The 20,561-nt window shown below is 40.1% G+C and overlaps 1 protein-coding gene across 1 annotated transcript in view; it reads left to right on the top strand.

Moving 5' to 3' along the window:
- Window positions 1–4,207: 4,207 nt before the first annotated feature.
- LOC126382298 (probable multidrug resistance-associated protein lethal(2)03659) overlaps window positions 4,208–20,561 on the top strand; it is a 16,638-nt gene continuing 284 nt past the window's right edge. Inside the window, exons 1-28 of the mRNA XM_050032117.1 lie at window positions 4,208–4,284; window positions 5,069–5,163; window positions 5,406–5,565; window positions 6,492–6,569; window positions 7,453–7,654; window positions 8,082–8,219; window positions 8,616–8,700; window positions 8,788–8,944; window positions 9,392–9,605; window positions 10,012–10,144; window positions 10,665–10,757; window positions 11,059–11,162; window positions 11,239–11,395; window positions 11,858–12,054; window positions 12,496–12,578; window positions 12,755–12,878; window positions 13,172–13,324; window positions 13,636–13,802; window positions 14,283–14,462; window positions 14,758–14,905; window positions 15,805–15,955; window positions 16,179–16,406; window positions 17,195–17,358; window positions 18,065–18,199; window positions 18,637–18,792; window positions 19,030–19,142; window positions 19,477–19,726; window positions 20,152–20,292. Coding sequence (XP_049888074.1) covers window positions 4,208–4,284; window positions 5,069–5,163; window positions 5,406–5,565; window positions 6,492–6,569; window positions 7,453–7,654; window positions 8,082–8,219; window positions 8,616–8,700; window positions 8,788–8,944; window positions 9,392–9,605; window positions 10,012–10,144; window positions 10,665–10,757; window positions 11,059–11,162; window positions 11,239–11,395; window positions 11,858–12,054; window positions 12,496–12,578; window positions 12,755–12,878; window positions 13,172–13,324; window positions 13,636–13,802; window positions 14,283–14,462; window positions 14,758–14,905; window positions 15,805–15,955; window positions 16,179–16,406; window positions 17,195–17,358; window positions 18,065–18,199; window positions 18,637–18,792; window positions 19,030–19,142; window positions 19,477–19,726; window positions 20,152–20,292 — 4,083 coding nt within the window. The remainder of the gene's footprint in view (window positions 4,285–5,068; window positions 5,164–5,405; window positions 5,566–6,491; window positions 6,570–7,452; window positions 7,655–8,081; window positions 8,220–8,615; window positions 8,701–8,787; window positions 8,945–9,391; window positions 9,606–10,011; window positions 10,145–10,664; window positions 10,758–11,058; window positions 11,163–11,238; window positions 11,396–11,857; window positions 12,055–12,495; window positions 12,579–12,754; window positions 12,879–13,171; window positions 13,325–13,635; window positions 13,803–14,282; window positions 14,463–14,757; window positions 14,906–15,804; window positions 15,956–16,178; window positions 16,407–17,194; window positions 17,359–18,064; window positions 18,200–18,636; window positions 18,793–19,029; window positions 19,143–19,476; window positions 19,727–20,151; window positions 20,293–20,561) is intronic.

Genomic DNA, 20,561 nt, shown 5'->3' with positions numbered 1-20,561 from the left:
AATAAAGAGAAGCAATATAGGTAGCAACATGATTATATACATACTATGATCCAAATATCAAGCAATAATATGTTTACGAATAATTATGTGCCCGAGCAGTGAGAAAATAAGTAATAATCACTTTAAATGTATACAGCGCCATCTATATTTTTTGGGAACATGGCCTGGAAAGTCCCTCGTTGAGGAGAAAAACCTGCTTATTTTAATTGCCTACAAATAAAGCTTTATACAATTTCGACTATACAAAGTAATACGGTTTTCGTTTTTTTTTCTCTATGTATTACATGAACGGTCTATAATAACCAAAGGATATACCTATGGAACTCATAGAAGTGATTTCGATAATGTGCTTTTAACCCTTTACCGCATGGATTTTTTGATTAAGCTCAAATTAATTTACTAGGTAAAATATACTTTTTAGAACATAGGAAAAATAAGAAAAAAATTATATACACTTGGAAAGCTGAGAAAATTCCCAATAATATCAGTGTACCATATTTGGTACAACATGCAGTAACGTAGTATTAAGTTGACTGGCCAAATATGGTACAATATGCATTCATGTAAAAAAAACTGCTTATTTATATATATATTTCGTAATAAAAATTTATGTATGTCTGTTGCATTGTTTTTGCAAAGTATTTGTTTGAAAAATGAAATGAAAAATAGCCAGATAATATTTCTTTTACAAAAATCAACTTTATTTTAAAAACTTAATAGAAAGTTTGTTAAGTATTAAAAAATGTCGTTTATTACCTAATAACGAGTTTATTATGAGTTGAGAGAATTGTCTGTAAATTTGTGCATCATTGTGTATGAAAACTTTGAAAGGAGTTTCTATCTTTATTAAAACAAAAATAAACTCGGCATTTGCTACACTTTACGTGTGATTTTTGAGAACATCCTTCGCTTTTACATCTCGGACATTGGTCGTCAGTCCATATTGGCCAATGTCCAATGCCATCTAGAGCTACTTCTAGTGGAGGTAATTCAAGTCGGCGACGTCGCTTGATATATTCTACCTGCCGTCACATGTGGTGATTATGTTCATAAAACTTAAAACCTTTTAAAATAGGGACACCTAAAGTTGTAGCAAATATTTTTGAAACACCTAAAATGTCTTACTGCATACTGTACCAAATTTGACCAAAGACAAAAAACTACCTTATTGCACACTGTACCAAATTTGCCAAGGAAAAATTACCATAAGTGCATGGTGTCCCAAATTTGGAACAATGTTTGAATGGATAAAAACCTGTCTTTTAGTTGAGCTTACATACATTTTTTGCTGGTTTTACGCAAAAGGAATGTTCTTCTTCAAAATTTACCAAAAAGAGGATTTTTTACTCCATAAATTTTACAGATATATTTCTTTTTGCTCTCCGATATCTCAAAAACGCACTTTATTCCGAATTTTCAACTACTAACTGAAAAATACGCAAGATGGGGGTACGATTGGAAAAACTATTGTGATCATGTGTTCGGATATACGATACTCTATACAAATAATAAATGTCTTGCAAGAAAGGTGGAATGTATCCGAATATTTCAATCAGTAAGTGATGTGTACCAAATATGGGTCTGTATGCGGTAAAGGGTTAACTATTAGAACACAAAGCCTGTGTTATCATTAATTAATTACTAAGTATAATTAGTATTCATAATTAATTAGCACAGCTTCCGAGGCCTTACTCAAATATTTTTATGCAACAATTTGTCCATATTTATGAAATCCCTGCACTTTCTCACATTAATGTCATTCCCCAATCAACTTGAGATTTCCCACAATATGGGGAATTCTTCAAAAATTAGCAACCCTGAATATTCAACTTTTGTTGTTTCCCTTTCGCCTATCAGGCTAAGATCATACGACCATGCTGCCTAGTCTTGTGTAGCTATCAATTTATACTTTTATTTTTATAAGGACCCGTCTTTAGAGCACAGAATAAGGAATAACTTAGAGGAAAAATCTCAAACATGACGTGTCGGTCGGTCGGAATCAAATACTACAGCGTCTACAGCATATACACGACAGTAGGATGCGTAAATTCTATCCTTTTATAAAAACGTAAATGCAAAGAGAATGTTTCAAAATAAGTACAGTTGCTGCAGAGTATAGTAGATCAGTACAGTAGGCATAAAAAATATAGAAATGGATGTAAATCTATCATAAACAATCTATATGTTCCACTGCTGGGTTTCCCTCAATCAACCGAACACGATTGTCTCCTTGATCTATTTATAATGTAAAAAACAAAATAAAATCCAGGTATTTCTTTAAGGTATTTTTTAATAAAACCACCCTCGTAAAAAATATATTATTATTTATAAATTTAAACCACTCAAAAGCCCTCCAACCGCACTTCCAACACCGCCCAGTAGTCCCGATGATCCAGATTTACCACTATCATCATTATCACCTAAACCGACACCAATAAGTGGATTTCCTGCTAGATCTACTTCTGCCACATTATTTTTACCTGAACCGAGAAGGCCTACACCCACTAGAGGATCATCTCCACCTTTAGAACTGCCTCCCGAAGAAGTCTGGGAGCCTGTAGGTTTAGAACCGGTACCAGTAGGTTTACCGCCAGGCGGTTGACCTGGAGGCATATTGCCATTATTATTGTAGTCAGGTATATGACCTGGCCATTCGGTTTGACCGCGTCCTGTGTTAAGCGTAGCGGTATAAACGAGTGCCTTGATGAGATTATTGAGCAGCCCATTAATATCTACTCCGTTGTTGCATGAGTTGGCTCTGTCCATTTCTAAGGCCCGAGCTAGGAGCAGCAGGGCGTTTAGATCTTCAGCGCAAGTGGACGAGCTACTGCAGTCTTCGGTGCAGCACGTTGAGCACGAGTCCGTCATCGTCATCGGGACGAGGGTCCGGATCACACACTGTGCTTGACACACCTGGAAAACAGAATTAAATGACATAAGAACCTACCTGCGTACATAAAACTCATGCTCATAATCCCTATTGGGGTAGTAAAACATTACAGGTCTCGGTACTGTGGCCCCCGCATTCGAAGATATAATATAGGCAAGGCCATAGAACACGGCACAGTGTTTGTGTAGGTATGTGTAACATAATCCTGTGATTCGAATAAACTTCTACAAGTCTCCGGGTTGATTAAAATGCGTAGATCATGCTGCTGGAATAGGTAATCGACTGAGCCTTGTGTGTAGAATCCTAAATCCCATTTAAGTATATTCATAGCATATCGTTAACGTGACACTTATTTGGTAGGTACGATAACAAAATGTACTGAAACCTTACCCCATAAAGAGTGCCCACTAGAACAAAGCAAAGCGAAAATAGAAACGCCATAATTATGTACAATGAAAAGTAACTCGCGAATCGTCCATTTATGTAGGTCTTATCACTATAAAAATTGTGTCCTACGTGCCTACAAAACGAACCGGATTTTATAGCATCCTAAAAACACGTAATTCGTGTCAAGAAATTGATAAAGCTCGACCCACTAACGTAACTTAGGTACCTACTTACTAGTAAATTATCTAGGTGTAACATGATGCAACCAAAATAACAAATAATGCAATAAGTATGCCGCTAAAGTGCCACGAAGTATTGCGAAATGGAAGAAGCATGCCATCGTTAGCTATCTTTAGTCGCAAATGCAATTTGCAGGTCAAAATCCTATCATTGTCCCTGACGGGAACCATACATAATGTCTCTTCTTCTTATCGTGTGAGGTGTAATACCAGCCTCATCAACCCTGGTGTCACAGTTATGATTAAGCCGCCAAAGGCCAATAACGTAAATAGTAACCAGGACCAAAAGCACGGATCAACTTACTTTCGGACAATCAGGTGATCAGCCTGTAATGTCTTAACCAAACTAGGGATCACAAAGTGATTTTTGTGATATCTCCCCACCGGGATTCGAACCCGGGGTCTCCGGATCGCGAGTCCAACGCTCAACCACTGGACCACAGAGGCCGTTACATATGTACATAAACTGCCTAAATACGTCCCACTGCTGGGCACAGGCCTCCCCTCAATCAACCGGAGGGGGTATGGAGCATACTCCACCACGCTGCTCCACTGCGGGTTGGTGGAGGTTACTTTACATATGTAAAGAAACTTAATTAACTTGATTGCTCCTTACGTCTTGGCATGGCCTACCTGATATTTACCTACGTTGCAAATTAGTAAGAATTACAACAATTTATAATAAATTAAAATGGATACAGGACCAAAACAACGGAGGTATATGAATCCCCGATTCAAAGCGAATATATTTTCAGTGCTTACATTCGGGTATGTTGACAAGAGTTTCCATTTATTAATTTATTTTAACGTAGATGTACTACTTAATTATGTCCCAATCCCAATCGCGTCAGACAGAGTACTGCGGGGCGGAAGGCAACAGAAAACCACTGCTATATTTCCCTAAAAAAGTAGCATGGAGAATGCTACACTGACAAGAGCGTGGCTCTTAAATTAGTGATGTGAATTATGGCCGCCACTTCTTCCCGAAGCTTCTTACACAAAATCGCTCTTTCGTATAAATACTTTGATGGTGTTTTCCCTATTTATGTTTATAATTTTTAGTCTTCGAGTCTACTGATGCTAATAACATGGGACCCACTAGGGCTACAAGCTATACAGCAACTGCAGGAGGCTGGGGAAACAGGCGTGATGCTATATATGTTCCTATTAAATATTCGAGGTTTTATCGAACCTGATTAAAAATATCATATTTTCGCTTGCCTCTCAATTTGAGGTCGCAGGCTCGAATCCAACACAGGCCTAAACCAATGACTGTCGAATTTGTTTTCGAATTCATGATTGGATCATATATTATATATAAATGATTATTCCGTGCTCAGCGGTAAAGCAAAACATCGTGAGGAAACCCACATTCCCGATAAATGCATAATCGAAGGTATGTGACCTAACCTGTAATGGGTTAGTTTTCCCTTCGCAAGTTGGAAGGTTAGACAGGCAGTCAGTCACTTCTGTACCTGTCAAATCTTCAGGTTAGGTAAGCAAACCCTGTGAAAAACAGGGCAATGCTAGGGAGATGATGATATTTTCACAGATGGACTCTGGAAACATTCAAGCTTGGATACACTCGCGACATCAATGAAACTGATCTCTATTCTGCGCTGCCAGAGCATCGCTCTGATATTTTAGGTAAGTACTTAGAATCCATTCCGCTAAGTTATATGAAAGTTGAAAAAGTTTAGTACGATATACTCTGAACGGCGTTGGAGGAAGCAAAGGAAATGTGTCAGCATCAAAGCAAATGGAATTCCATAGACTCTGCTTACCCCGGTGGGAAATTGGCGTGAGTTTATGTATGTATGTATATGAAAGTTCTGTAATCGAAAGTAGTAGGAAGATACTACTTACTACACCAATACGTTTATGTTTAGGCAACGCAGTGCAAAAGGGATGGGAACACGAGGTGGAGAGATGCAGACGCCGTCGTGGCCGCAGAGGCAAACCGAGCCTCATGAAAGTGCTCATCAAGGTGTTTGGCGCGGAGCTCATGCTGTATGGGCTTGTGTTAGCAGCTATGGAGTTTCTTATACGGTTAGTCCATCGATTTAAGACTTTGAAATTAACGGTACTTGCGCACTTTAAATTCAAGACCATTGGAGTTTGTCATAGATCTATTGCAGTGTCTAGTGCGCAAAAGAAAACATCCGTGGACTTGGATTACGCAGACGTACAGTATATATATCTTGCCTTAACCTTAAAGGCTTACTTAATATATTCTATAGATAAGTAGGTGGGTCCCAAGTAAATCACAGTCAACCAAAACCGAATGCGGTGAAGCAGCGTGGTAGAATATGCTTTAAATCTTGTGGTTTAGGTATTGTTACCTACCTACCAGGTTCACCGGACGCTCGATCTTATCGCTCTATGATCTACCACAACAATACACAACAACCATTTTGTTTTTGACATGACTTTTAAGTAAGTATTGTAGATTTCTTTAACGCAGATGTTTTTTACCTTTTGATGGGTTTGCTCTTGGCCCCAGACTTGCCCGAAAGCATTAGCGAGGCTTAAGATGGAACGAGCTCGCCTAGAAGGTGCCTGTTCACTCTGGCCTTGAAAGCACCCGGGTTATATGCATTCGGAAATACAGAAGACGGCAGAGAATTCCACTCCTTAGCAATGCGCATAATGAAGGTCGATGCGAAGCGCTTTGTGCAAATAGTTGGGATATCCAACAAATAGGGATGGAACCCGGCCGTACGTCTGGAAGTCCGAAGTTAAAAGGGGGACGGTGGAATGAGCTCGTGTAGATCGCGAATGGTATTAATTGCTTGACCGGAAAACTACTCCTATAAGTACATTAACAGTTAGCTAAGTGATGTGGCAGTGATGCTGCTTACACGATAACGAGTCGATAGGTTGTAATTGTTTATGCATAAGTTTATTTATATGATATTTGCTTAATAAGTTTACATAAACCTATTGCCCCTGTTCTTTATCGGTTTTCGAAACAGGTTGCAGCAACCACTGTTTCTTGGGTTGCTACTCCGGTACTACAGCCCTATTCAAGGATTACATCATAGTAATGCTACGTGAGTTTTCAGTACTATTTTTACTATGACTATGTAGTAACGATTTGTTAAATTAATATACTTATGTGTTGTGTAAGTTATAATGTAGTAGGAGGTACTATTTGTAATTAGTGTTAAAGGTTTTCAATATGTTATTTTCAAATATCTCACCAAAAATTACTTGGTTAGCAACAAAACGGCCTTCGTGGTCTAGTGGTTGAGCATTGGGCTCGTGATCCGGAGGCCCCGGGTTCAAATCCCGGTGGGGACATATCACAAAAATCACTTTGTGATCGTGATTGTATGGTTAGGACATTACAGGCTGATCACCTGATTGTCCGAAAGTAAGATGATCCGTACTTCCGTACCCGGTAGTGTAGTAGGTAGTAACTTTGTAGTTGTTACATGAGCCATGTCAGTTTGGCGGCTCAGTAATAACCCTGACACCAGGGTAGATGAGGTTGGTTGGACAACCCACACGATAAAAAGACTTGGTTAGTGACCGGCCCTATCTACTGCAGCCCTGCAACCCATCGCTTATAGGAAAGTTGATTTAAGACAGGAAGGAAATCATTATCTATTTATCACTTTTCTTCGTCATGCATAACGTAGGTACAGGTATAATAATGAGACTGAACAAAGTTTTTTTAACAAGACTTATTGTAGATTTGCCGCATATAGCAGGTAACCAGGCAAACAAACAACGTAGGCAAAATGCTATTCAACACAATACGATCTTGATGATCCGACTATTCTAGTCATAGAAGCGGCCAATCAGGACTTCAGGAACTTGATAGCCCGTCGTTGTCGAGTATTCCCTCCTAAGCGCTTATCGCTTTTGGGCCGCGTCACAACAAACAAATAAGTAAATATAGGCTCTGTCACAATAATTATGAAATTCCAGGTCAAATGCAACGTACGTGAACCGCCTGCTCTCCTTCTACGAGTCCAAGAACCCGCTGTCGTGGGGCGAAGCCGTTTTCTTCTCTTTCGGTGTAGTCTTTTGCAGTGCATTCAATGTGATGGTGCAGCACCCCTTCATGATGGGTGTCATGCACATTGGCATGAAGATGCGGGTCGGCATATGCAGCCTTATTTATAGAAAGGTGACCGATTTTGTACGTAATTATTACATCCGTGGCTTATGGCGGGTCAATATACCTCTGCTAGCTGGTTGTAAAGTCAAGGACCGATCTTACCAAAACAACTGAAAGAAGAAGAAGACTATCTAAACGGAGGTACCTACATAAACTTACGAAAAGTTGTACTTTTATGAACGGGAAGTTTAGAAATAAATAGTTCTTAAAAAAGTTTTGCATAAAGTCATGACCCTTTCAGAAGCGGGATTCTGTAACCGAATATAGGTACACACGCACACACACGCACACGCCCCTGCCATCGCCGCCGTCGGATTTCCACAAAAAGTGTATGTACACGGGCTTTCATACAAACTTCCGCTTCCTGCCACTGTCTGTGAAGACCTTAAAAGTTCTGGAACGAGGAACGCATTATTTGCCATCATTGTATTCCCAGGCATTGAAAGTAAGTCTACAAACGATATCTGAGAGCAGCGCGGGCTTGGTCGTCAACTTGATGGCGAACGATGTGAACCGGTTTGACTCTGGCCCTATTTTCGTGCACTACCTCTGGATTGGGCCTATTGAGGCCATGGTAAGCCTTGAATTATGAGCATAATGAAAAACTTTCGTAATTTTCATCATCATACGGAAAGAGTGTCGTGAAAGAGAAGGGGCTTATACTTAGCAGTGGCGCTTGAATTTGACCTAAGTTGATCTAAGAAGGAGCACGCTGTACTCTTACCTAGTGAATGCCTTAAGAGACCGAGAGAAGGCAATAAGGCGAGACACATTTGTTATTAATAGGACTAATGCCCGGACCCCTCTCCTAAATTGACTTCTCCAGGCATCACGCCGGAAGGATCTTACGTCTCATAGCGACATGGCTTTAAAGCTTAAAGGGACAATAACGATAGGTATTTATATGGTATCACAATTTTTATTTCCCTGTACATGGCTACAGAGCCGGCCTAATACCTGCTCTTTTCAGTTGATGGCAGCCTACTTGTATAGAGAAATGGGAATAGCAGCTGTGTACGGGGTTTTAATAATCATAGCGGTTGTTCCTTTTCAAAGTATGTATACGTAGGGCGATACTAAGTAGTACTCTGTAACAAAAATATCTAACAAGAGCTCAACAGCTAAACACACTTTCTATTTAGTATTCCTAGGAACACAAACTGCGTACTACAGAAGGCAAACTGCTATGAAATCTGACGAAAGAGTGAGATTGATGAAGGAAATCATAACGGGAATAGAAGTTATTAAAATGTACACTTGGGAGCAGCCGTTCCGATCTATTATCGACAAAGTTCGACGGTAAGAGAGCAAAATATATTCTTTGTAAAATTGGTACGTAACCAGGAAGAAAATTATGACGTAATTTGTCACTTTCATTGTGGCGACGCGAGATCTTGAATAACCCAAAGGGATTTTTTGTTATTAGTTATTTCATAGCAAAAATCTTAGTAGATAGGTAACACAAACTACTACTCAATTACTATTCAATTTTCAGCACATATTCATTGTCCCGTATATTTTTAATCCCGAAGCAACTCGTAAGCTTACGATATACGGGACTTTACGGGACCTATGCAAATGTGCTTTTTAAAATGTTTTGAATCAATTATCAAAAAACATAACAATATGAATCGCGTCAAAGCCATCCTAACACCGATGACGATGTCTACTAATGTCTAGTTTATTCGCAGGAGTTAGAATCATTTATTCGTCACTGTAATAATACCTATTCATTCCGCTTGACAGGGAGGAGATCCACGATATAAAAATAACGTCTCTTATTCGCGGCGTGATAATGTCCTTCATAATGTTCATATCCCGGTTCGGGATCTTCATCACGGTGTTTCTATACGTCACCTTCGCCCACCACATCACCGTGGAGAATGTATTCTTCCTCACCTGCTACTACAACATCGTCAAGCAAACTATGACCCTGTACTTCCCCCAGGCCGTAGGACAGGTAATGACTTGCCTCTATGACAGTTCATTCCTCAACTCTTGCTTGACTCCGCTGAGTAAAGTCCTCAATTCTCAGCGAATTAAGTGTAGGAAGTTTCGAGTTAACATCATCTTAGAATACAGGTGTTTTGGAAACTGTAGTCTGTACCATATTTAGTAGTTAATTGACATGTTTCACCACTTGATAACTGTCTTATCTAGTATAATACATTATCCATAATTTAGAATTCAAAGCGGCAGATAAACTACCAAAGTATCAGCATATTGTGAAAAGTCTCTCTCTAAACTTAAATTGTAGCAATGTCGAGAATGAGATTTCGTTTAGACCCTCCTATAAGGAGCCAACAGTCCTCAGATACTTCAGAACATATCCGATAAGATCAATATTATGTTTGATGTTACTATAGATAGCGGAAATGTACGTGGCAATTCAAAGGATCCGCGACTATTTGTTGTGTGAAGAGTGTCACCTACCGCCGCGCGACCGCCCTGACATACTCACCATTGAGAATCAACGGCCGAAGAAGAAAGTTACCTTGAGTAAGTACAACACATACATACATATATACATAAACTCACGCCTATTTCCCAAGCGACTATGGAATTCCATTTGCTTCGAACCTGACATAGGTACTTACTTCCCTTGCTTCCTCCAAACACACAAGTGTGTGGTTGTTGTGAGTTTCTTTGCTGGAGTAATTCAGCAATTCATTCAGGAGAATTCATTCAGTTATTCATTCAGGAGTAATTCAATTCATTAAATTATTTTTTAATTTAAATAAATAAATAAGGACGCCAATTACCATGTACTTAGCTAAGCCTCTCTTCTTTTGTGAATTAGTCATTATTATTGAGCCATGTTAGGGGCCTTTGGCGGCTCAATAGTAACCCTGACACCAGGGTTGATGAGGTTGGTACTCTACCTCACAACCCACACGATAGAAGAAGAAGAAGTCATTATTTCTTCTTATTGCAATTACTTATATTTGTATTACGTTCATACTGCAATAAAAATAGCTTTACAATGCACTAGATAAATTAAAATCATTCTTGTTTCCAGTTGTTCCAGCGGGTTCTGGTACAGTAAAACTTTCTCGTCAACATCAACCGAGCACTTCAAAATTGCCACCACCAACGCCACCACCAGAGCCAAGTACGTATTTTATTAAAACGTCCTTACTGATTCACATAAACATATACCTATCTTCAGGGCTTATCGCTATCGGACGGTCCCGGGTTGCTTTTCTAACATAAGAGTTTCACGCCCATCCCTCTGACCTGTTCCCTCTGATCTTTAATAAGTACCGGATAAGAGCCATCAGCGCTTTCCATTTGCTCGGCAACGTAGTGGATGCTATCCCAGGAAAATCTATCACGTCAAAATAGACTAAGGGCCTTCTTGAACTTGGCCATTCAAGTATTTAGTAATGTACACTTCTTTTTTTTTCACAAAGTTCAAGAACGTGAAAAGGATGAAATAGCAATAATCTTCGACGACGCCAGCACTCGGTGGATTTTATCGTCAGACAAAGAAGACGTCAAGAATATCAGTTTAAAGGTGAGATACTTCATATTATCGAAGGATCGATTCTCACAGGATATTTTTTACTTATACTGATTTTTCTAATTTGTAGATAAATTTTCTCTCTCTGACTACAATAATCGGGGGCGTCGGTTCTGGCAAGTCGACTTTACTTCACATGATTTTGAATGAGTTGCCCTGTTCTTCCGGGAGTCTGGCAGTGAATGGAACCATCAGCTATGCTAGCCAGAACCCCTGGCTCTTTGTTGGTAATGAAAACACGTTTCTATTTAAGTTATTGAACTTTAATTTATTGTACATAGAAGCGGTACCAGTCCTCGTAGCATATTCCCTCATTCAGCGCTTATCGCTATCGACCCACTAGGGTCGATTAATTCTTTCAAATATTTTTCCTCTCAGACGACGCCCTGAGCCGAGGTTCGCGCCCAACTGGGCACCCTCAGGCCTGTTGTCTTAAACGTTGTACCGGATGAGAGCCTTCAGCGCTCCCCATTTGTCCGGCCAAGTAGTTAATGCCATCTGCGGCAAATCTACAATAAGTCACGTCAAAAAAAAACCGCACACCCAAAATAATTAATTGACGCATTTATGGCATAGCGCTATGTGAATGCCTTGCATCCGGGGCAGGGAGAGGAAGTTAGTAGTGTACCGTTGAAGAATACATTAGTTTTTTTATTTATTTATCCCGATTGTGATTTATGTTCCGTCAGGTTCTGTCCGTCAAAATATCCTCTTCGGGCAGCCATTCGTAAGGTCTCGTTATATGGAAGTTTGCAAGGTGTGCGCGCTCGAAAGAGACATCTCTCTGTTTCCTCACGGAGACAAGACAGTGGTGGGCGAGCGAGGAGTGTCGCTGAGTGGGGGCCAGAGAGCCCGGATCAACTTAGCCAGAGCTGTTTATAAGGAGGTACAATCAAAATAATGATAAAACGTAATAATAATTCGGTCCCACACATGCTTTTATAAATACCGGGACCTCATAGTCCCGAGATATAGAAAGAACATTACATATAGGTAATAATAATAACGTAGTTACGATACCGATACAGTTTTGTATCGACAGCTACAAGACTGACCGCCGTACCTGCCGGGAAAGCCACAACCCCTTGCCTCTTGTCCCATTTTCCCGGCTCTGTACGGTGACGAGCATCAATATGTATACACTTTGGTACCATGTCACATTAACTTTTTTAACAAATTGAACTGTAAGTCTCACTAACTCAAATATGTTAGTGCGACAGAGTCCTAAAGTGGGTACATTATATTGCTCATGACTGTACGCATCAAGCTTTTAGATGAACATTTGAGAGTCAAGTAGGTACCTAACGCATACCTTATTTGTTTCAAGGCCGATATATATTTGTTTGATGACCCGCTATCGGCAGTGGATACACACGTCTCAAAACACATTTTTGAAAGATGCATTCAGAAGTAAGTAACTAAAATATTATAAACTGTAAATGACCCCAGTTAGATCGGAAATCAGTTCCAGATTGTTTGTAATTTAACTACACCTAGCAATAAAGAAAATGCTGATTAAAATGATGATAGTAATAATAAACATCACTTTTATAACTATTCCATTCTAATAAAAGCATATTTTTAAGGTATCTAGAAAAGAAAACCGTAGTATTAGTGACGCATCAGCTTCAGTTTATCAAATCTGTCGACGAAATTGTCATAATGGAAAAAGGAAGAATTCTTGCGGTTGGTGCCTTCGACGACTTGAACGTAAGGCTAGCCACACAAGTCATAATGAAAATTAATATTTAAAACAATATAACCGAAATTACTTTTGTAAAATTAGATTATTTAGTTAGATTATTTTTGTAAAATTAAAATAGGCTGTATAGACTTGTGTTATTGGCACTTTAAAACGACGAAATTCCCGCTATTTCCCTGCCACTTGGGAACTGCGCTGCGCACGAATCGTAAATGTAATTACAAAAAATAGAATTAACTAAACTGTGCAAGCGGCAACATCTTTAACGGGCTTGAGTTTATGCGTGTATGTGTTTTGAAAGGATCAAGAGCTGAAGATAATAAAGATGATGAAGGCGAAGACGCGCGAAGTGCACGAGGAGGTTACGTTGCTGAGCAGCGCGAGCGCCTCCGCCATGAGTACTCTCAGCGTGCACCGGCATCATTGGTCGCTCGTACTTGAAGGCAGTTTTGCTGTAAGTACTTATTATTCGCGCCTTGCATAAGTACTGTGTTTGGACACGAAAGTTGAAATCTACCTTCAACGGAACCACCGCCTTGCGTAGTCCTTCTGCTTCATACCCCTTCCAGTCTGGTAGGTGATGTCATTAAGCCTGAATACAGTCTGCTCATGTCCACACTACCTTACTAGAACACACGCTTATAAGTCAAAAAAAAAACGTCAGAGCGATGCTCTCCCCTCTTGACACCGAGATCGTTGGGCAGGCTTCCACTCTGATAGGAGTTGCAAAGTTCTGGCAGCTGAGTTCGTCTGTGTTGTGTTCAGGACCAGAAAATGGAAGCGGAGATGCAAGCCATGGGCCGCGTGCACGGGTCGGTGTACCGCGACTACTTCTTGGCGGGCGCGGCGTGCCCGTACGTCAGCGTCGTCGTCTTCATGTTCATACTCGCGCAGTTCTGTGCCAGCTTATGCGACTACTGGCTCAGTCGGTGGTTTGTAACTTTTAAAATAACGTTAACTAATTAACGCTCACATACGGCATTTTATTCACTGAACGATTTACCTTCGCTTCAAATGAGCTGAATTTCTCCTTTTGCCATTCCATCGTTCTCATTCACTCATTCATTCGTTAACCACTGAGTCGCCTGATTTGTCGAGGCACCAGGCGTGAAAGTATTTCTAATTTGATTTCTAATCTGCGTTCCGCCATTCTGGGTTAATTTATTGCTTTACTTTCGCGCAGATTAGGCCGATGTTACAATACCCTAAACTGTTTTATTGTGAGAGGGGTTCCTTAGTACTCATTAGTTCTTTTGTTAAAGTGAAGATGTGACGTAAGATGGGAATCTCCTTAGATTCTTAGACTGAATAAAGGCAATGTGAATGTGACCCGGGCGTCTCATAAGAATCTTCTTCGTGTGGGTTGAGAGTTCCTTCACCGACCTAAATAATTATTAAGTTATAATTTTCAGGAGCCAAGTAGAAGATGAACTGACAGGTGACGCGACCATGGATAATGTGATTTGGAGCGAACAAGGTTTGACCAGAAACGACTTTGTTTTTACTTTCGGAATCGTTACAATAGCCACCATTGCGGTCGCATTGTTAAGGGCTTTCCTGTTTTTCACACTATGTATGAGATCATCTATCAGGTCAGTCTATGCATTAACTTAAATAATAATTGATCTGATGATTAGCTTAGAGTATGCTGAATATGTAAGTGTCAATGATTGATAAAATAGAAAACAATTGTCCATTGGAGTCCTACTTTGGACAAAATTGGACTTTATAGGATCTTATCAACGCACAGAACTGCTGAGATCGCAAAAATTCCAACGTCTTAGTTCTGACCTGTTGGAGTACTTTTTCCATGCCACAAATGACGAAGCTTTTCTGCCTATATTTTGTTGCTGTTATTTGCTTAATAATAGATTATTATTTAATCAGGTTGCATGATCAAATGTTTGAACGCATATCGCACTCTCCGATGAGCTTCTTCCACACGAACCCTTCGGGCAGAATCCTCAACAGATTCAGCAAGGACATGGGTGCTGTAGACGAACTCCTGCCTCAAGCTATGATAGATTGCTTTCAAGTAATTTAAGTTATATTATTATTAGTACCAGCTCTGAAACCAGGCACAGTAACCGAGCCGTGACGCGATTATTTATTTATTTATTTATTTATTTTTTTATTTCGAGGGCATTGATCATCTAGCCACGAAGATTTTTTTTTTTTTTTTTTTTTTAACCCCTTTTTTGCGCGCTATCTATCACCCTTGGATAATAAGCACTTCTTGTGGTGTATAGGTATCATTTTAGGTAAGCGACCAGTGTCGCTTCCTATTTTGGGCCTTAGTTGGCTAGATCCTGCGGCAGCCTCCTTCTTAGTCTTAGTTGTGTGTGCTCATCCATGAGCGGCCTGGCCAGTATATTAGGATGGGCTGTTATTCTGTTTTTGTAAGAGCAGCTTACATTTTTTAACTCTTCACTTACTGTTGGGATTCCCAACTCTTTGTGTAATCTGCTATTGGTAATGTACCATGGAGCATTTGTGATAATGCGGAGGGTCTTATTTTGGAATCTCTGTAGGATCTCTATATTGGAGTGTGCGGCTGTTCCCCAGAGTTGTATTCCATACGCCCAAATGGGTTTCAAAATACATTTGTATAATATTAATTTATTTTCCATTGAAAGTTGAGATTTTCGGCCCATTAGCCAATATAGGTTGCGGAATTGCATGCTAAGAGCTTTACGCCACGAAGATAGCTGTCTATTCGTCGAAAACGTTGATATAATTGTCGCCGCGCGCGACGCGGTTGTCGTGCAGACCCTGCAGTTATACGTTTGTCAAATTTGCACTGTGTAATGTTTATTTTCGTTAGCGTTGCGGGGCGAACAAGAACATCAAAAATTCCACTTTAGAGATTAGATTTATTTAGAAAAAAAACAAATAGTTTTCAAATAAGTTAGAAATGCATCATTTTGCTTTCAGATACTGTTAAACTTAATAGGTGTCATATGTGTAATATTGATGACGGACATAAGCCTGCTCATACCGATTACCGCAGCACTTATAATATTCTACATTTTGAGAGTCATCTACATTAGAACCACTGGGGCTGTGAAACGTTTAGAAGGAATTAGTAAGTTGATCATTTTCAAGTATTCCAAGTGATAACGTATAAAATACTTGGTATTAGAAAAGCATCGTGCAGACAATGCTACATCGGCAAAGAGCCGTGAAAGGGCGAATATGATAACGCAATTAAGTACTAACAAGGATATTCTTAGTTCAAAATAAATTATCACTAAAAATTCTAGTACAATATAAACACAAGAATACTCACCTTATTTCACAAACTTCAGCACGTAGTCCCGTATTCGGACACCTTAACGCCACTGTCTTCGGAATAGCGACAATCAGGTCATTCGGCGCCGAGGATTTGCTCATTGAAGAGTTTGATCGGCACCAGGACCTACACAGCGCTGCTTGGTACCTCTTCATCACATGCAGCCGAGCCTTCGGGTACTTCCTCGATATCATCTGTCTGCTGTTCATCATATGCGTCACTTTCAGCTGCTTGATGAAACATGGTTAGTCAAAGCTAATACCTAACTTAGGGATTAATAAGAATCAAAAATTTGTAAAATAATGAGCCGTGTGTAGTTTAGAAATGGGTATCAATTAATTTACCTTCAACAATTCGTATCAGTGCCCAACTCGATTTACCTCTCCCCGCTTGGTCTCACTTTAGTCTAAATGGCTGTTTAAGGAGTAAGGAAGCACGCGCGGACTGTCTGTTTTGCTCCCATATAACCACGCGGTAATGCGGCTTCTTCTTCTATCGTGTGGGTTGTGAGGTGATTACTAACCCCATCAACCCTAGTGTCAGGGTAATTATTGAGCCGCCATAAGCCCCTGACATGACTCATGTAACGACTACGTACTTACATCAGTAAGTAAGTAGTAACCGGGACCATCGGCTTAACGTGCCTACCGAAGCACGGATCATCATACTTTTGGACAATCAGGTGATCAGCCTGTAATGTCCTAACCAAACTAGGGATCATAAAGTGTTTTTTGTGATTTGTCCCCACCGGGAATCGAACCCGGGATCTCGGGATCGTAAGCACATCGCTCAACCACTAGACCACAGAGGCCGTCAATGCGGCACACGGCAAAAACAAGATTATTATGGAGTGTCTGCCTAACTTCGCAATGTCATCATTGTAATGTTTCAATTCTTCAAATCTCTCACATAAACACATTGTAGAACACCCCATTATCAAAGACGCTTTCAAATGCCAATCCTTTGCAATCAAACCCATTTTATTGAACAACTTAACGCAACATCAGGTGATCTACCTCTTCCTTCCACCAGACATGCCAGGCAGTTTAGTTGGCCTAGCCATTACACAGTCCATCTCGCTAACGGGAGTATTCCAATGGGGCATGAGACAATCCGCCGAGATGGAAAATCAGATGACCAGTGTAGAAAGAATATTCGAGTACACCAATCTACCGCAAGAACCTGCTCTCAAAAGCGTGAGAATTTATGTGATTTCTTAGGTTTAATATTACTATCTGTTTCTCCTCTCATCCGATTCTTAATTGAAGAGAGAAAGAGAAAGACAAAACATTTCAAACGAATAAAATAACTTAGAGGATACCGAAATACTCGATAAGGTTCAAAGTGGGTTCGACAATCGAACAGTTGAAACACCGACGTCGGCGAGTGATTTCGGTGATAATTTTAGCAGCAGTTCTGTGTTACCTAGTTATTATTATGGTGCATTAGTTAGTAAGCAATTGAATACAAATGGATACACCATTTTCGCGAATCGGCCTTGTACAGAGAGGTTAAAAAGCCCACATCGAAACAATTCATCATACATAGACAGCCTATATACGTCCCACTGCTGGGCACAGACCTCCCCTCAATCAACCGGAGGGGGTATGGAGCATACTCCACCACGTTGACACAAACAATACATCAACAAACAAAACAACAACAATGCATCATTGCTGAACAATTCAGCTAAAAAAGCAATATTGCAATTTGACACATGGGCATATAAAAGTGAATGCGCAATGCAAACATAACAATGTTGCTTTTTCAATTACTATTTTTAAATGATTTGCTTTGGTGTCGCCTTTTTAACCCCCAGTACTACAAAGGTCGGGGAAGAAGATTGTTTCTATATTATAATATTACTATATAGGCTTGATATCTATTGATCTGTCTCTGTAGGACGAAGACAAGAAGCCACCTCCCGACTGGCCGGCGGAGGGTGCGATACATTTTGACAATCTAACCTTGAGATACACCCCGAATGGAAATGTTGTGCTCAATAAACTTCAGTTACAGATCAAATCTAAAGAAAAGGTAAGTAACCTACCTATATACACACGATAGCTTTCACACTGAACGAATTTATTAACATCAAGAATTCGCATAACTGTAACTAAAAAGCATCTGGCAACGTGATATTCGTCTTTATTATTTCAATGATAAAAAAATTGATATTATAATATGCTGAAATCCCCGATACACATGGATTTTCTTTTTTGATGGAGTAAGATGATCCGTTCTTCGAAAGGCACGTTAAGCCGTTGGTCTCGGTTGCTATTTACAGATGTAAGAACGTAGTCGTTACATGAGTCATGTCAGGGGCCTTTGGGCTCAATAATAACCCTGACACCAGGGTTGCTGAGGTTGGTAATCTAAATATCCTACGCAAAAGCGCGGATTAAATGCAGAAATAAAATGCCATCTATACGAAGAACAAAAAGATGCTAACACTAATACGTTGCGTTGTGCAGATTGGCATTGTAGGCAGGACGGGGGCAGGCAAGTCTTCAGTGATACAAGCTCTCTTCCGTCTGGCGTACATGGAAGGTCGCATTATAATCGACGGTATTGACACATCCACTATCGGACTTCACGATTTGAGGGAAAAGCTGTCAATCATTCCACAGGTAATTTGTAAGGAAGTCACTTTAATGTACATGAGAGTTTCGCGACTAGAAAACCTGAACAAAATTGGGGTTAATGATCTAACAACCAACCCAACCAACCTACGCGCGTGTGAAACTAGCGAATGCAGGAAGTATGTGAATATTGTTGGTGTCTATTTCCCTTTATGGGATATAAGGATCAGTTTATTATTTACAACCAACATTGACCTTTAAGATACTTTTTTGGATTCCTTGCAGGAGCCTGTTTTATTCAGTGGAAACATGCGTAAGAATCTGGATCCGTTTGATCAATATCCCGATCAGGTGTTGATCAATGCCTTACATGCTGTTGAACTTGTCACTGAAGAAGGGCGTGGTAACAAACATTCTGTCACGATTTACATGTTTCAACAAAAAACTCATTTTGCTTCTTGTAACTTCCAAACGATCTGTCACTGTTCTGCCCAGAGATGTTCTGTCATATATCATCATCAGCCGTACGACGCCCACTGCTCGGCATAGGCCTCCCCCAAGGATCCCATATATTTATTATTATTATATTATTTTTGGACTTTCTTCAATTCTACATTATTTTTTTACACGGGATAAACTGATTGCAGGTAACATACCTAACAATCCTCTGCACTTCATATAAGCGTGTTCAAAGGACAAGCATGTTGTAGGTATGCCGATGAGAAAGTAAAGTAATATTTCAGACCCACTGGAACTAACCGTACTGGAAGACGGCAGCAACTTCAGCGTGGGCGAGCGACAGTTGGTGTGCTTGGCGCGTGCTATAGTGCACAACGACAATATCCTGGTGCTAGACGAGGCGACGGCCAACGTCGACGCGCAGACCGACAGCCTCATACAGACTACTATACGAGAACACTTCAGCAACTGCACTGTGCTTACCATCGCGCATCGGCTCAATACTGTCATTGATTCTGATAAGGTTAGTTGCTCGTGGTTTCTACTTCGTTTTCCAGTGAGGACGTGTCAAAAATGACTCTTTAATGCTGTGCCTCGGTTATTTAGAACATTGCAGGCTGGCTGAATTGCCTGATTGACTAAAAATACAATTTCGTACCTCTAAGCCGTTGGTAAAGGCTACTGAAGTCATCAACTAAAAAGCGGTTAAATATAGAAGTATTAGGAAGCCATTTTGCCCGAACTGTGACGTATACAGTGGCAGCGACACGCGATACACTATCCCTGAAACCTTACACGATATGATGCCGCGATGATGTGGATAGCCAAGCCTTATACGTCATTAAAAACAACTTGATTAGAATGACAGCTGTCAGAAGAGTATGTTTTCTTGATGTTTCTTTTGAAACGTAAACTAGAGAATAGCATAATGTTAAATGTAACTCGCAGATATTGGTCCTGGATGCGGGCCGTGTGATGGAGTTCGACCATCCCCACATACTGCTGCAGAACAAACGCGGCTACTTCTCCAAGATGGTGGCCGAGACCGGACGCTCTATGACGCAAATGCTCACCAAAATGGCTGCCGAGGTATCCCTATAGGCTACTTGACAACCAAGTCAAATGAGATACTTTTTACGAAACGTTAAAACGAAAGTTTTCTTTGGAGTTTGTATGGAAATACTGTCCTGTGACGTCATCAATAAAAGTAGTCAAACGACGTACTCATTGTTACTCATTTCATAAATAAAATTCGAAAATAAGTCGAAAAGTAAAATGAGATTGATTTTTGGTCACCTCAGACTGGCTTCTATTTCTAGATTAGCATTTTATCATTTATCTTTGACTCAGTCAAATAC

The sequence above is a fragment of the Pectinophora gossypiella genome, chromosome 3 (genome assembly GCF_024362695.1).
Source record: "Pectinophora gossypiella chromosome 3, ilPecGoss1.1, whole genome shotgun sequence".
Lineage (NCBI taxonomy): Eukaryota > Metazoa > Arthropoda > Insecta > Lepidoptera > Gelechiidae > Pectinophora > Pectinophora gossypiella.
This window is presented reverse-complemented; position numbering and strand designations above follow the sequence as displayed.